The sequence below is a fragment of the Habropoda laboriosa genome, unplaced genomic scaffold (genome assembly GCF_001263275.1).
Source record: "Habropoda laboriosa isolate 0110345459 unplaced genomic scaffold, ASM126327v1 scaffold9, whole genome shotgun sequence".
In the NCBI taxonomy this organism is placed as follows: domain Eukaryota; kingdom Metazoa; phylum Arthropoda; class Insecta; order Hymenoptera; family Apidae; genus Habropoda; species Habropoda laboriosa.
In genome coordinates, this window is record NW_017100191.1 from 2,980,694 (window position 1) to 2,996,662 (window position 15,969).

At 36.1% G+C, this 15,969-nt stretch overlaps 1 protein-coding gene across 1 annotated transcript in view; it reads left to right on the plus strand.

The window, feature by feature from the left end:
- Positions 1–15,969, plus strand: part of LOC108570118 (protein cordon-bleu) — a 94,893-nt gene that overhangs the window by 72,485 nt on the left and 6,439 nt on the right. The window contains exons 2-8 of the mRNA XM_017931914.1: positions 9,353–9,496; positions 11,991–12,135; positions 12,788–12,874; positions 13,085–13,211; positions 14,867–15,228; positions 15,358–15,640; positions 15,804–15,966. Of these exons, the coding sequence (XP_017787403.1) occupies positions 9,353–9,496; positions 11,991–12,135; positions 12,788–12,874; positions 13,085–13,211; positions 14,867–15,228; positions 15,358–15,640; positions 15,804–15,966 (1,311 nt within the window). The remainder of the gene's footprint in view (positions 1–9,352; positions 9,497–11,990; positions 12,136–12,787; positions 12,875–13,084; positions 13,212–14,866; positions 15,229–15,357; positions 15,641–15,803; positions 15,967–15,969) is intronic.

A 15,969-nucleotide genomic window follows, 5' to 3' on the forward strand; every position in this document is an offset into this window, starting at 1 on the left:
TGTAGATTTTGTGATTCTGTGAATTCTTTATTATGATCGAGAAATGAATGTTTTGAGAGGAAAATTTAAGTGTCCTAGAGACACATAAATATTTAATACAAGATCTATAGGGTGACTTAATTTTTTATCACGTTCAAAAATTGAGGTTGTAGAAAATCAGTTTTGAGGTTAAATTTATTTCAATTCATGTTTTTTGTGATAATTGACAAATGGAGGTCGTCGGTGCTGTTTTACGAGCTCCTGAAAGTCGAATCGTCTCGTTCTTGGTGAGGTCAGGTTCGTGTCCTCGTCTGTCTGTTTCGCTACCTGTCTGTCTGTTTGTTTGTCTTCACCGGGACCCTCGTTCCGCATTTCCATACAACACCACGGAAAAGGGGCATAAAAGAAACATAACCTGTGAGGAGAATATCAAATCAAGATTCCTGACATTTTAAATACCTGCAACCTGTTCTACTTAAAATTACGAAAAAATTAGTAAATTTTGTATAAAAATTGTTGAATTTGAAGTCACATTGAATTAAATGGTTAATTTTTGTTCATATTATTGTAAGATAGGTTAGGTTAGGTCAGTTGACTTTTCAAAATCAATTTTGAATAAAAATTTTGAACTCGGGTCACTATGATTGGACGTTAGTGCTTAAGAGATAAGTTAGATTACAAACAAAATATATATTTTGTTGATTAATTGATTCAGTTTCACCAGTCGTGAAGTTTGTGTCCGCCATGATAATTGTGCAGTTAAAATTCTCTACAAACGTGACAACGAGCCCGTGTGACTTAACACATCAGTGAATAGGGAATTATCGTTATCGAATTGAATATAATTCTCTGATTGAAAAATGCAGGAAAAAATGGACGAGCATAAACTAAATCTACGTACCGTTATGAGTGTAGTTAAAGACAATAAAACGAAGTGGACATGAAAAAAAGGTGGAGGTGTCATTGGAAGAGAAAAAAATATATGACCTCACCACTAACATGTCTGTAACAAGTGCGAGAAACCTGCCCGTTGCTATTTGACCGATTATTCTGCGTGTCTGGTTTCTCTGGATAATCTGGCTGATGGATCGACCGTGTATTGTTAATTTGTAGTACGTGTGGCACCGTTTCGAGTGTACTGACCTCTCATGTCGATAATCGAATCGGGAAAAGAAACCTTAAATTGAAGAGGTTACATTTATTGATTCGAAAACTTTTTTGACGGGAAACTGTAAGAGCAAATTGAATCGAATTTTTTTGTTTGAAAGATACATTTGTTAGCCAGGTGACCCTAAATTTTTATTACAAAATATTGAGTATTGTGAGAGATATCATTGTCTGTATAAGGCATGGTATTTTTTATTGTGTATATGCAGGGGGCCCATAAGTTGCTTTACCATTAGAAAAAATGAACAATTCTTTCAAGAATATACTTTTTAAATTTCAAGCGAATCTGTCAATCCTTTCTCGAAATATAAATTCCGCTATTTTATTTTGTTCAGATCAATATAATTCGATTAACTTTCGAGATATCGATCTGAAATTTTCACTATATATTCTTTTAAAACTTCAAAATTATACAAATGTATAAAATTAAAATTTATTAACCACCTAAATACAGAATAAAAATTCTCAAATTACAAATCTTTTTAAGTACGAATTTTCTATTGCAAATTTTAAGGTTACTTTTCTGTGACAAATTGCTCTGCCGATAACTAGAGTCGGAAACTAACCTATTATCGTACCAACTAGGAGCTTCTTCCTTCAAATTGGATCAGATTTATTTTTCCGTGCTTGTCAATGGAATCACGGTTCGCAATTTAAATTACGGAGAAAAGAAATCGGTAATGGGAACATGACCATGGAATTTTATGATGCATTGCGAATATTCGACTCTGTCGGGACCTAGAACTTGCCATACAATTTGCGGGAAAGTAGCAACCAACGTGGAAGAATAAAAGAGAAAAACAAGAAAAAGGAATGTACATTAAAAAAGCGATTTCTGAGAAAACTGTTCTCTATGAAAATGACGTTTTCTCCTCGAACAGATAGTTTTGCAACCGATACATCGATCGATACCTCGCTACGGACAATACGATTTCGATTTCTCTGCCGTGGCTCGTCGGGGAAATTATTAAGTCGTGCAGTGAAAGGATTTTACCTGTAACAAACGTGAAACCCTCTTTTTTTCATCAGTGGACATTTCAGTGAACTATTTTTTACTTTTTTTTTTAACAATTGTGGTTAATGGTGAAATGGAAAAAAGAGAAAATGCTTGGGATTGCATTAGAGAACGGTATTATCGACTTTCACATGAATTTGTGTTCCACGAGTGGCAACCATGATCCCCTTCTAACGTATTCAAAAAAAATAAAAATAGAAAGTTAAGCAGAAAAAATTGAAATACAATATTTATATAACATTAATACAATATTAAACAAAAAGTGGATACATTTGATCGAAATGATTTTGCAAGTCCTTAAGAGGATCTTGGACTTATCCATGCGTAAATAATTGCAGAATTCACTTGAATATTCAGCTCACGTTGATCCTTGTTGTGCTCTGCCTCTTTCCGGCTGAGGTATGTAGAGCATTTCCTTTAATACAACCGGTATTTCCATTGCGTGTGAGACAGGACCTCCAAATGGAATCACGAAACTCGTTTCCAAATGGACAGTGTGGACTCTAAGTCGCGGAGCCTACTTCGTGGTGGCCCTCGTTCGGCCATTAGCCCACATTCGGCTTTATTGGGTGTTGGAAATGAAAATGTGAACCACTGCTGCGACGATTTCGCGAGACACATTCAAGATAATAAAGATACATCTGGGTAATCAGATACTTTGAAATCGTATTCGTTCGAGTTTTATTTCCTTGACGAGTTTTATCTTCTTGAAGAGGTTAAAAGAAATGAACTATCGTATTGATACATTGAAAGCGTGAATTGAATTAATTATGAAATTTCGTTTTAATATCTACAGTGAAAAGTATTGAATAGGATGTACGCATAAGGGGTGTTCTAGAAATTTCCAAGTTGAACCTCAATTAAGAAATAACACGGGTAAATGAGATTAAAGTAATATTTTCGAGAATAACGTCTTCTTTCTGAAGTTTGATGTATACACAAATACGAATCGTCGACTTCTCTATCGAATTCTAAGAATCGATGTGCGTTGGAAGGCCAAACGTGCGCGCTAGTGGTTGTTTTTTTGGTGCGCGTATCGAATTACGTGCGCACCTGCACTCGGAACGATGTGCTTTAAGGAGCGCGGGAGCCATGTTTCCTTTGCAACGCGAAACTCCGTGAGAATCCAAGAACAATGAGACGATAATAATATACGTGTATGTGTCTGTGTGGGTGTACATCCAAGGAAAAAATAGTATGGAGTCGTTCTAATTTCCTACGAGGGAATGGCCGCGTTTTAAGATGGAATGCAAACAGCTAGGAAACTAAACTGAAAGAATTCGTCTAAATGTGAGTAGAAGGGATTAAAATCACATTGTGATCTGTGGGAACTCATTGCTGCTTCTACAATCAATTTTTAATTGCTCTTACTATTTAGATGATGTTGATAGTCAGGTGCTCGATTTATCTATGGAATATCAAGTGCAACTATTTCCAATAGGTTGGCTGGTGTGAGAATATTTGTCTGATTATGAAAATGGCCATACTTTCATGAAAAATATGAAGTCTATCATAAACATATTTAATAATACATTTTTTAAACAGAAAAAGTTACCAGTTGCAAACGAAAAGATGAACAAATTTTATAATGCTCCTTGTACATAACCTCACAATTCCCAGAATGAATTGAAAATTATCAAGTCGTTGAACTCCAGTTTACTGTCCACAGGTTACAGGGTTTTCTCACTAGAGTAATTAATCAGGTTACGAAAACAATTATTTTGCATGCTCACGGGCTCCAATGGAACTGGTGCATATCCTTGAAAATTATGTAAGCATCCAATCCTTGGTGGAGGAGGGAGGGGGAATGTTCCGTTTTCTTCTCCACCTGTCCAATCGCTTCGCCCGTAAAATTATTGACCACTTTCCAGTCTGTTTACCAGGCACCAGTGGTCTCTTGCGGATTATGAATGGAACGAGCGTGCCAATTGTTCCTCATAACGCTCACCAGAACCCATTCCAATCTAAACATTCGTGGAAATGAAACTGTGAAAGGTACAAAGAGCATTATCACCTGTTTTTATTAACAAAATTACACATTGCTTCTTTCTTAAGGCTCTTCTGACTCCATTTTCACTCCCATTTACAGAATACTAAACCAAGAGAATGCCAGTGGAAAGAATTATGTCATTTTAGCTGAAGTGTTTTTATAGATGTGAATGTTGACTAGAAGTTTACATAACCATGAGAAGATAGCACGGGCGGGAACACGAATTAATGGTAAAGCGTGCATGCATTGTATGTAGAGTACTGACGTGCACACTTCTTTCGTGTACGCATCTTTCGTGCACTCATTAAGGATTTTCATTACGTGTGCATTGAGAGGCGAGACAGACGGCTTGTCAAACGCTTGTTGCATCGACTGGCGGCTCTGCGTGACCGTTTTTATAATGGAGGCGGGACCACTGATGGGATTATGCGAATGTTTGGTCTTTGTACTGGTTTGGACAGGTTTCTTTTAAGGAAAGTGTGAATGTAGCGATTATTAGGTTCCAAAGTCGTTTACGGATACAGAGTGCTAAAACAAAACTGTTAACACTTATGTGAAAGTAACGTTTCTAGAAAAACAAATGTATTTTCTCTTCGAAAAGTCTCCATTTGTTCATCATTATTTTCAACTGAATACAATGTTCCCCATAGTAATATTAATGTTGTACAAAATTAATGTTAGTATTCCAGGGTTAACATAAGTCTGTTGGAAATTCTGTGTATCTCCTATAATTTCAATATTTTTCACATAGATATTAAAATTGAATTTAGGAATAGTGTCTATTCATTTCTTTAAGTCACCTGCTAGAATATTCTTATAGAATTAGTACTATGTAAATCTAAATAGTAAAACTGAAGCAGCACAAGTTCCTTTCAATACACCGTAGATGTCAGAGAATGCGCAGATAACAGAGAGTATACCGCGTGCAAATTAATAGATCTTCCCCTGTCGAACAGGAATATCGCCACGTGCAGATGCACGTGACTCGCGGACGCGTCCCTAGAGCGATTCGTGAGGCGGCTTGCTCAATCCCTTCGCGTGGCTGCGCACGTTTCCTACCACGAGGTCTGCAAGAAAGAAGCAGCTATGCGTGCACTGGGAAACGCTGCTTCACGGATTTAATTGATTTTTTAACATGGCAAAAACATAAATGACCGAACTTAACCTCACTTTTGACAAAAGAATTACCAAAAAATTGTATCTCAATGAAACAAGAGTTTGGGAATTGTTTTTAATATTTTTTTTTAATATTCTCCTCTTTATTTCATTTACTTCAATCCTAAGTCCAGGTATCATTATTAAAATAATGATTATATAACAATTTTAATTTCCTTTTTTGTGTTCATCATTGTTAATCCGGATAAAATTTCATATTCTTGAAAACGATTTCATTTTTCGTGAACGGTGCGAACTAAGAAGAGTAAATTGGCCAATCGAAGTCCAGAGGATTACAGATTATATGTTTCAATCTCGTCTGGAAAGTTACGATGACCTTACGGTGCTTTTTGCGATTCGAACTCCGGAAATATCGATCTTTTTCAGTTTCCTTGACCGTAGTTTTCGCAAGGGATTTAATACCCACTGAATACTACCCTGTTTTACCGACTGATTTCAAGAAATGGTCGTAAAAGTATAATTAACTGGCATGAAACGTATTCTGTGTCATTAATTGAAAAATTTTGCTCTTCTTATTGGGCAGGAAATGATATCGTGTATGGCAGGAAATAGTCATCAGAATCTTGATATTGACTGCAAGATTCTGATTCATTGTGGTTATAATCGATACATGACTCTGCAGTCAGATAACATTATTTTTGAATTTTCTTTTAAAGAGTTTTATGTTAATTTGTACTAATGAAAATATCAGAGATCAATTGATAAACCATAAAATAACCGTCAAAAAATCAAGCAAAAATTCCATAAGTTCGTTTCCTGTTCACTAAAGATTCAGTTTTTAGCTATTAATATTCCACATTCACTGAGACGAATATATAAACAGCGATGAATCAACGTTTCACCGGATCAATTTTTATTAGTTTATGTACACTTACACGCTAGACTGTATCACACGTGTGCAATTAACAATCTCGAGTGGTCGTTGGCTGCGTTTGCCATTTGTAAAGCAATGCTGGGTTACGTAAAGGGCCTCTCTTGGAGATCCGAATTATGTAACGGTACCGTTCCTTCGATATAATCGTTGGCTATCCGTGACTGGAATGATTGATACTGAAATGGGTGCGTGGATCTCAATTTGCTTTCCCTCGTGGCTCGATGAAAACCGAAACTTCGCCTCAGGGAGAGAAACACTCGTACTGTACCATTAACCTGTCAAAATGGCACCGTAAAAAGGCACCAGATATGTCATATATCAAATTTAAGCATAGTGCGTTATTCAACGCGAAAAACTTAGAAAAAAAGGAAGTACAAATTTTTTTTTATAGGGCCATCCGTTTTTAAGAAAATTGTCAACGCTGCACCCAGAATTTTGGGACTTAATTTTCTCCACAGTGACGTCGTCTGGAAAAAAAAATGGCATTATACATTTTTTATTCATTTTATTTTGTGTAGAACTATTTGTATTATTTTTATGACGATATTTTGTGCATTAGTGTTGTGTGTATTAGTGTAGAAATGTCGAAAGTTTATCGAAGATTCTTTGAATTTTGCATTTTCCAATCACCTCACATTTCGAAAAGCACTCGTGATAGAATTTTAAACTGTTTGAGGTAGTTGTTTTTCTTTCAACAACCAAGAGTCACGTTCATTCAATCGACAAATGTCGCAACGGTGTGCGAGACTCACTTATGAAATCACTGATGAAATCTCTGGTTTTCCATGAGATAAGATTCATTCAAGATTCCATGCTGTACATCTTTCGTTTCCTCAAACTTAAGCCACGTTCACAGTGTACCTCAACTAAAGACCCAAAGTATCAACAATGTACAACAATGAATAGTTTTAATAATATAGAAACTAACCTCAAAAAAATTAAAAATAAAATTTTTATAATTTCAAAATTTCGTAATAGCGAAAGTATTGACTAGAAAATTATACAGGGTGCTTAAAAAAAATGTTAACCATTGCAATGGAAGTAATTTTTTTAGAGAAACAAAGCTGATAACACAATATATGTCTTTCAAGTGCCTTCATTTGTTCACCATCAATGTTAACACATACTTCTGCAAAGAAAGGTAAATATGTATGTACAAATTGTCCATATTGGTATTGACATTTTTTTGAGTGCCCTAGATATTCCTGTGAGCTTGAACTTCTTGAGAGTCATTGAATTTTCATTACTATTCACGAATAATACCATACAATTCAATATAATGTATTCAATATTTCATGAGTTCTGAGATCATTTGCTTTTTCTAGAGCATTAAAAAATTGTACGAATTGCTAAGTTACACAAAAAAGTGTAAAATGGCCACTTTAAAATGTTAATGGCAGTCGTCACGCGACGTCACCGAAAGGCATTAACCTGTCAACACTAATGGATACCCCAGTTGCCGTGTATTCTGGAACGTGTAAGCTGATATAGTGAAACGGTGACACTTGGAAGACGAAACGCGTGATAAAAAAGGAGACAGGATTGTTTCCTATAATGCAATCCACCCTGCCTTACTCTCATGTCGAATAAGTTGGCCAGATCGATTACCATTTTATCTGACTGCCACTGGGTGCTGCCGAGTACAGGCATGGACGAACGATTATATAATACGATATTCTTCGTCTTATGATTCGCTTTACGATTGAAAATTGTAAGAATGTAGACAGTGATGGTGAACAAGTGAAGACTCCTAGAAGACAAAATACTTATGTGTATGTAATATGTGTATGTAACTTATGTGTATGTAATGACATATATGTATGTAATAGGTTCACTAGTAAAACATCCCGAAGTATTACAACAGTATTACATAAAAAATATTATATAAAATGTAAAAATATAAAAGTATTGTATAAAATGTATAAAAATATTTTTGTATTTAATACGAAAATTGTTTTTTTTTTTCTTTCATTTTTACATGTTTGTTCACTGTAATGTAAAAACGAGTATTTTTTGATTTAGTGTGTTTTATTAGATACATGTGATATTGTGTTCTTCTGTTCCTCTAAAAAAAAATTACTTCTATATAAGTGTTCATATTTTTTAAGTACCCTGTAGATACTATACACGCTAATAAATTGCTGTAGTATTTCTTGATGAAATGTAATTATAATTTTCTATTATTTATTAATTTAAGCGCACCATTAAAAATTCGACAAAAAAAAAATGTGATGCAATCAATATGACGCATTTCTATGTAAATAAATTTGCTAATGTTGGACTGACCGGTAAAATTGTTATTATTCACGGCCACGTAAAAGAGATAAATTAACGTTGCTTTTATACTTTTGAGGCACGTCGACGGTTACTCGTATAACTTCTTACCATTGTCCGCTAATTGTGACCTCTTCAGGTTTGAAATCCAGATCGAGATTAATTCGACCGCGTTTTGAAACGACGACGATGATAACGGTTGGCATTGAATAGCTACGTGACACGGGAACATGAAAGTGTGGCCGCTCTGTGTTTTCGGAAGCCATGGGGGGGATTTGTGTCACGTTTGTTTTAATGCACGCTTTCGTTTTGTACATACTTGGAAACAGTAAGAAATTGTGTAAATTGGTTTTTTTAAATATGAACCTGATTAATGTCAAGTATATTTATTATGTGTGCAGAAATATTTAAAAATATTGTTATTAATTTCATTATAAAATAGTGTATTTCCATACTTGTATTTTCTAAGTAGTTTTATAATTTTTCAATTTTTCTGTTAAGTTTGTTATGTATGCAGTCTATCCGAAACGGCGCACAGTGGTACCCATTTTTATGTAGAAGCTTTATTTTATAATTAATTATCATGAGTATCACTTACCTTCGACTTCCGGTGTTAACCATACACCGGTTCGTCTGAACTATTCCTACCTATTATCCTACTTTAACCACTAAGTCAGGCGGTTCACTCGCCACTCCGATTCTGGGATCTCGCTTCGTGTAACAAGATACATTTTTTTTATGAATTTAATTTACTGTTATAGTACTTTCTCTGTATTTTTAATTGAATGTCTGACTAATATACAAAGTGTTCAGGACGTAATGTACGCTCAATAGCTTAATTTTTTTAGTAACACCCTTTATTCTCTTTTTTATACAGGACTAGAGAGGGGATGCCGTCCAGAATGGTTTTAACCGTGACCGAGGACACGCCAGCAGACATGCTTGCCGGCAGCATGGAGCTCCAGGTCCAGTTACCTCAAGAACATCATTTAGAAACACAAAGGGTCACGGTACTGAGAAGGTACTATTCATACCAATTCATATTTCTCCTCAACTTGTATCACCTTAACTCTCTGTGCACTGCAGCTCAGAGTCCCTTACCAGAGTCATTCTGATCCACATCGATATTTCACTAATGCATATTCACGGTCGCTCGAACTCCTCAACGATATTGCATCGGTGTAGTTGGCGGTCGAGACTCTTATCGATATACTAATAATTAGTCGGTTTTGGATTACGTTTGGATATCCGTTGTACCTATACGGAAGACTAACCTCCTGAATTATAAAAAAAAGTGATATTTATTCTACATTTATATTATTGTATGTATTACATATAATTGTACGATTTTGTGTAGAGTGGGTGTTGCAGACATATAGTTTACAATAATCACGTATACAGAAGTTTATTTAATAATAGAAACAACAAAAACAATAAAAAACGAGATTTTGAACAGAATAAGTGTTCGATTCGTCGAACGCGTCTTTCTTCCTCAGAGTATTACGAATTATAAGAAACTAATTCGTGTCCTCTGTTTCTACACTTCCCGTTACGGACTTGTGCGGTGGTAAAGTGATCGTCATTTTGTTACAAACACAAACAGCTCCGTCACCCCTGTACGTTATCACCTTGACTTAAGGCAGCGGGTCAAAAATGACTCCGGCACAGTATGCGAAGGGTTAATTTTCACTTTTAGCCACCTCAGTTGCAGTCATGTCAGTACAGATCAACGTACTATCATTTTATTTAATATCAGACCATGTCAAATTAAATGTACTTCATGAAAATCACACAATTGAAGACTGGACATAAAAAAGAGTCTGTAAGTGGCAATAATAAAAATTTCAAGAAAATCATATTTTAGTTACATGTACCACACTACTTTATATAATCTGACTTTTACCAATTAATAAAAAAAAGTTTGATATTACAAGAAAAGATGAAGTTCCAATGGCACTTACCGCCCTTTTTGTCGAATCTTCAATTATACTCCAATAAAATCCTCCAATCTTTCATTCGCCATAATTTAACCTTAAACCCAATTTCTTCGTGAAAACAGGACCCATAGTTCGTTTAACGGTCTATGTATCGAAATATCGAGCTGAAAATGAAATCGATTAATCGCACGGAATACACGCGCAAGCGTCGTTGCACTAGATTAGTCCAATTAATCCTGAAATTAATCTAACGGTACGATTAGCAGATTAATTCCTAGATTCCTGAATCCACCAGGCCACAGTACCTATAATCATCGTGTTATTGCACCGTGACGCTGTTTAAATTACCACCAGCCGACTGATGCATAATTATGAAACGTTCTCCGCTTGTTTAACCACTCTTTTATTCCTCGTTCCCGATGGCCTGCTTCAGACCCATCAGAATCGGTCTAACTTCATCTGGAATGTTCGTTTCTTATTTTTTTCTCAACCTAACCTAGTCAGTAACCTTAGAAGCGACGTTTTCAATGTTCCATCTACTTCAGAATCACTTTTGGTTCGACACAGTCGAGATTGCTTCCATCGATTGCTTCATAAGTTACGTCTCTTAAATCAACAGATGAAGTTTTTGTGAAACAGGTGCAATCCTCCGCAACACGCTTTCTTATTTAATTGACGATAATTTGCAAGGAAAAAGCGTCAGAAACGCTTAGTCAGCAAAATTGTATTTTTCCTGTTCAATTTCGTCGAGCAAATGCAACCTGTTATAAGTGTACACGGTCCGTGGAGAGAATATTCGTCGTGGTGCTTTCTAAATAGGTGAAAAAACCACTGAACGGTGAAATTCAACCGACTGTCGCTCAAGGATCCCCCTCATGATGTCTGTGTTTTCTGTTAATCCTCCAGCTTTCCAGAAATTCGAGTCGCTCCATAGAAACGATACTATGGCCCGTTAAAGTATTGTCTAGTGGCTAATGATCCGTTTACAGCCGCGAGAAAATGTTTCTGTTGAAAGAAAGTTCTCCGTTCGTTGTCACTGTTCATCTATGACAAGTGTTTCAACACTTCAAACTATGTACTTTTACGATTACCACCTTAAAACCTCTACAGATATCTCAAACGCAATTCAAATCTGTTTAGAACTGTAATCGGTATTAAACGATTCCTCCTCCAAAAATCGAATGTTCGCGAGAATATCGAATTCAAAGATTCTAGACAGCGCCATATTAAAAATGGCAATCCAAGATGGCGTGAAGTGGGGGAATTTTTAAATTTCATTATCTGAGAAACTGTGGTATCTAGAAAAAAATTTCTTTTACATTTTTTCCTCAATTTTTCTTATAGAATAATCCTATGTAAATAAAAGTTTTTAAAGAAAAAGTGTATGGTTATTCTGTGGTATCCTATTTCCTGTAATTTATTGTAACTTCAATTCCCATAATTTCTGACAGGCATCCATGCAATATCGTGGGACGGTAGTATGGCATAATGTAATGTGGCATAGCGTGTATCATTTTCAGCGTGGAGATCACCAAAAGAAAATTCTAAGCCCTTCTCTGAATTTTTTTTTGTTCACAGCACACCAATGATGGACCTCCTTGTGCAAATCGCCACGGCTCACAAATTGACTGCTTCCAGCTACACTCTGCAAGCGATTGGGGAGCGTGGGATGGTTCTACCTCATCAGCCTAACACACCAATTGGCGCACTGGACGCACTGCAGGTACTACAGGGTAATTCATAAATCACTTTACCATTAAAAAATTGAATAACTTCCTTTTTATTATGTTTTAAAATTTTTCTTTTAGATTTTGTAAATTTGATCTTTCAGTTTTTAAATGGTAAAGTGATTTATGGGCCAATCTTTCTTTGCATAATAGTTAATTTTTGGTCACCGTGTTAATATTTTTTTCTTGACATAAAGATCAATATATCATTCAATAATAATTACTATATGTATATATTTGGAAATTTTTGTCTTTCTACATATAATTAGTAAAATAAATATTTAATATATTCATTTTTGTAACCATATTTTTTATTACTTTCATTCACAAATTTGGTGCATTTGAGAATTGTATTTATTCTACAAGAATTTGTAGAATAATTTTCAAACTTTGTACAATATGATAAAACTCTTCTAATCTCGCCTTACTACTGCGCCGACTTCTATTCAAAACGCTGTAGTATAGCACGGTGAGGTACTTCTTCCTGGAAATATGACTGATTACTTCGTCTTTTTTTTTTTTTACTGGAGATATAGTTTAATTAGCTGAATTCAGAAATATCAATTTTTAAGTAAAACAAAATTTATGAGAAAAAAGTTTCATAAGATGCGCAATCTGTTAATAATAAATTATTATTTAATGTTCCAGGTAAAATTGCTGCCCAAGCAAGGTACCTTTGTGCCCAGGAAGGCAAAGCAAGCTAATCAACCATTTGAAACCACGTTTAGATTACAGGTAAGTAAGTTCATTAAATATTTGCCCAAATATATCTTCAATTAAATGTCAGAGAGCTCTCTAAATATTTACAATCATAGTTTCTACTATCAATATTGAATCAAATCTTCAGATGATATCACTTCTACTGTTCCATTTTCCATATCTACTTCTATCTAGGGTAGATTATCAATTAATCACTCAAGGACTGCAATTGTGCAATTGTTACAGGTACACTTACCTAGAAACCAGCTTTATGTATGCAGAGTCAGTCCTAAGACAAACCTAGGTGAGATTTTGGAAGAAGTTTGCAAAGAGAAGGAGATGGACAAGAACAAGTATGAGCTACGTCACCCAGGTAACTAATCTGAAACTTTACATCATGAGAAAACCATCTGAGATAAAAAGAATGATAATAAAACTGAAGAATAATTCTCAAAGTTAGAATAGAATTTTAAGAAATAAGAAATTATCCAAAAAATCATTCAAAGACAAAAGAGGGAGGATTGTTGACCTAAAACTTTGCAAGAGACAGGGACTCAACCGACGGTAAATTATGTAGAGCAGTTGAGATGTTTACATAAGATTCAGAGGGAAAAGAGTAGAGATTTATCTCAGTTTCACCCACACTGCAGGGAACTGTCTGATAAGGTTGTTCCATGCGACTGGCGGATATTCGTTGCCCTGAAAAACTCTCAGTTGAAGCAACTAGATCGATCCGTTTGCGTTTGATATTTAAACCGGTAGCACTGGCCAAACAGCTTCTTTAAAGATCATTCTAACAGGTTTCGCTATCCAATCGTTCATATTTTTATTAATGTACTTCTGCCTTAAGCTAAGAACATACAGAACATGTTCAATGACCCAAGCTATTTAAAATGAATTCTAAATCACTTAGAATATTATCCAGGCATTGTTTCTTGTTGAGCAACATTATTTTTACGATTAATATCAGTGTCGATTGTCATAAATATACGTTAGACTCATGCACAGTGAGAAGTCAGTGGCCATGCTGCATTGACTGGGTTTGTGCGAGCGAATATAGGGCTTCTGAAGCCATCCCGGATCACGCATATGTAAATACACGTATCTACACACATAACGACGTTCTCAATCCAATTTTATCGAGATTCTACATTCCTGTCCGCCAAGCGGATGAAAGTCTTCTTACGAGTCTTCAGCTTGTACGAGATCCAGAATTTTAGGGCGATACTCGTAATTTCGTCTCTTGGTGCAACCATTCATGTGCTGTTTGCTCTTTCCCACAATTTACCGCTGCTATTCACACTTGGAACAACCATGAATGACTTTCTCTGGGTGAAGACATGCCATTACTTCCTTTATGTGGCGAGGATCACATATGAACTGCTCATCAGATCTGCAAAGCCTCCATTATGTTTTCCACGAACTTAGAAAAAAGCTGATTTCTCGTAAAAAAAAATTCATAAGCGATTTTTTCGAAAATGGAGTTTTCTATGCAAAAACCTTATTTCATAATTTTGACTAATCTTTCTTCTTTATGAAAAATTACTCTATGCGTGGTTGTACCACAATTACTGGGACACCTTCGATTATATCTTGCGTATTATGCGCCAATACACGAGATCTTTCAGTTAGCTAGTTACACCGGCCAGTTGTGTTAAGATCGCTATTGCAAGGCTGCCGGCTGGCTCTTCCACTTGTTACTTCTAGTCGTTAGGCGTGCATGTTTCGCGTTGCTCGTTGTCATGATCTTCTTACGTTTATGAATCCATAGTAATCTCTATTTCCACTGAAATCTGTTGTTTGGTCCGACTGATCCTCTCAGAAGTGTTTTATCCACCTCTGGTGCATTCTCAAACATAGTAAGTGTGATTTTGTTTATGAAAGAAAATTATAAAATTACCAAGAGTACTTTATTTATTCAAGACGTTCTAAACTATTCAGAATTTTTTTTTTGTTGACAAAAATTATCCTCTATTAAAATCTTTGCCGAAGATTTTAAATTCTGAGACGAACAGTATTTTTCTCCAGTAAATTTGGAGACTCTGGACCTGTCGCTCTCTCTGCAAGACTATCATCTCCAAGAAATCACCGTGTATGCCAAACAAGGGAGAGTACTAGGCTCAGCACTGAGCACCCAGGACATAATGGCTCTGCAAAGACAGGAGGAGCGACGTAGGCAGCAAGCGAAGCAGGGAGTCTTTGGATTTGTGTTCAAAAAGTCCAAAGAAAGTTCCTTGAGCACGGATAGTCTGGGTGGACGTAGTGCGTCGCCTGCTAGAAGTGACGAGACGGGTAGAAGCACGAGTCCCCTTCAGCCACCTGCTAGGCCTCAGAGAAGAAGAAGACCAGCACCAAAGCCACCACTTCAGGCTCAAGCAGAAGTTATCAACGTTAGTAGAATTTTTCTTTATGGATAACTGTATTAATTTTAATTCTCTAAGACTTCTAAGAGTCTTAAAGACTAGAGACTAGAGTCTACTTTTTACATTGTTTGATAAAATTGGTATCAATTATATTAGGGTACAGAAGAAAATTCTGGAGACACTAGCAAAGACAAGGTGGTGATCAGTCACAGCCGCAATAGTAGCGACAGTTCAGGATACCATGAGGCTTCTGTGCTCAGTGATAATCCGGATTCTGCTGGGAGACTTCCAGAAACGTTGCCTAGACGAAACAAAGTCCCCATGGAGCTTCCCAGGAAGTTGGCTCAGACGTCACAGTCCAGTAAAAGTCTGAGCAACTTGGCCTCTGCTCCTGGCACGCTTAGCCATGGTATTAGCTGTACATCGTTGACTTCCGCAGGTGTAAACCCTTTCTTATATTAATTAGAACTATTTTAAATTTTCTTTTAACAAATATACACTATTTATATACCCAAATACAGGCCAGATTATTATATCGACGATCCCTATGGTGTTGTATTTAAATTTTTCTTACAAATTGAGGTCTGATTTTGTTTCTCCAGGATTAAGAAAGAAAAGGGCCGCACCTCCTCCGCCAGTGACTAGACCCTTGTCGTCCGCCATCTCCACTCAAGGCTTAGAGCGCATAATCGACTCAGAGGAGTCCTTGACCTCAGACATGGACCCCTCCAAGCCCCCTTCCGACATTGGTGTACCATCCAAAGCGAA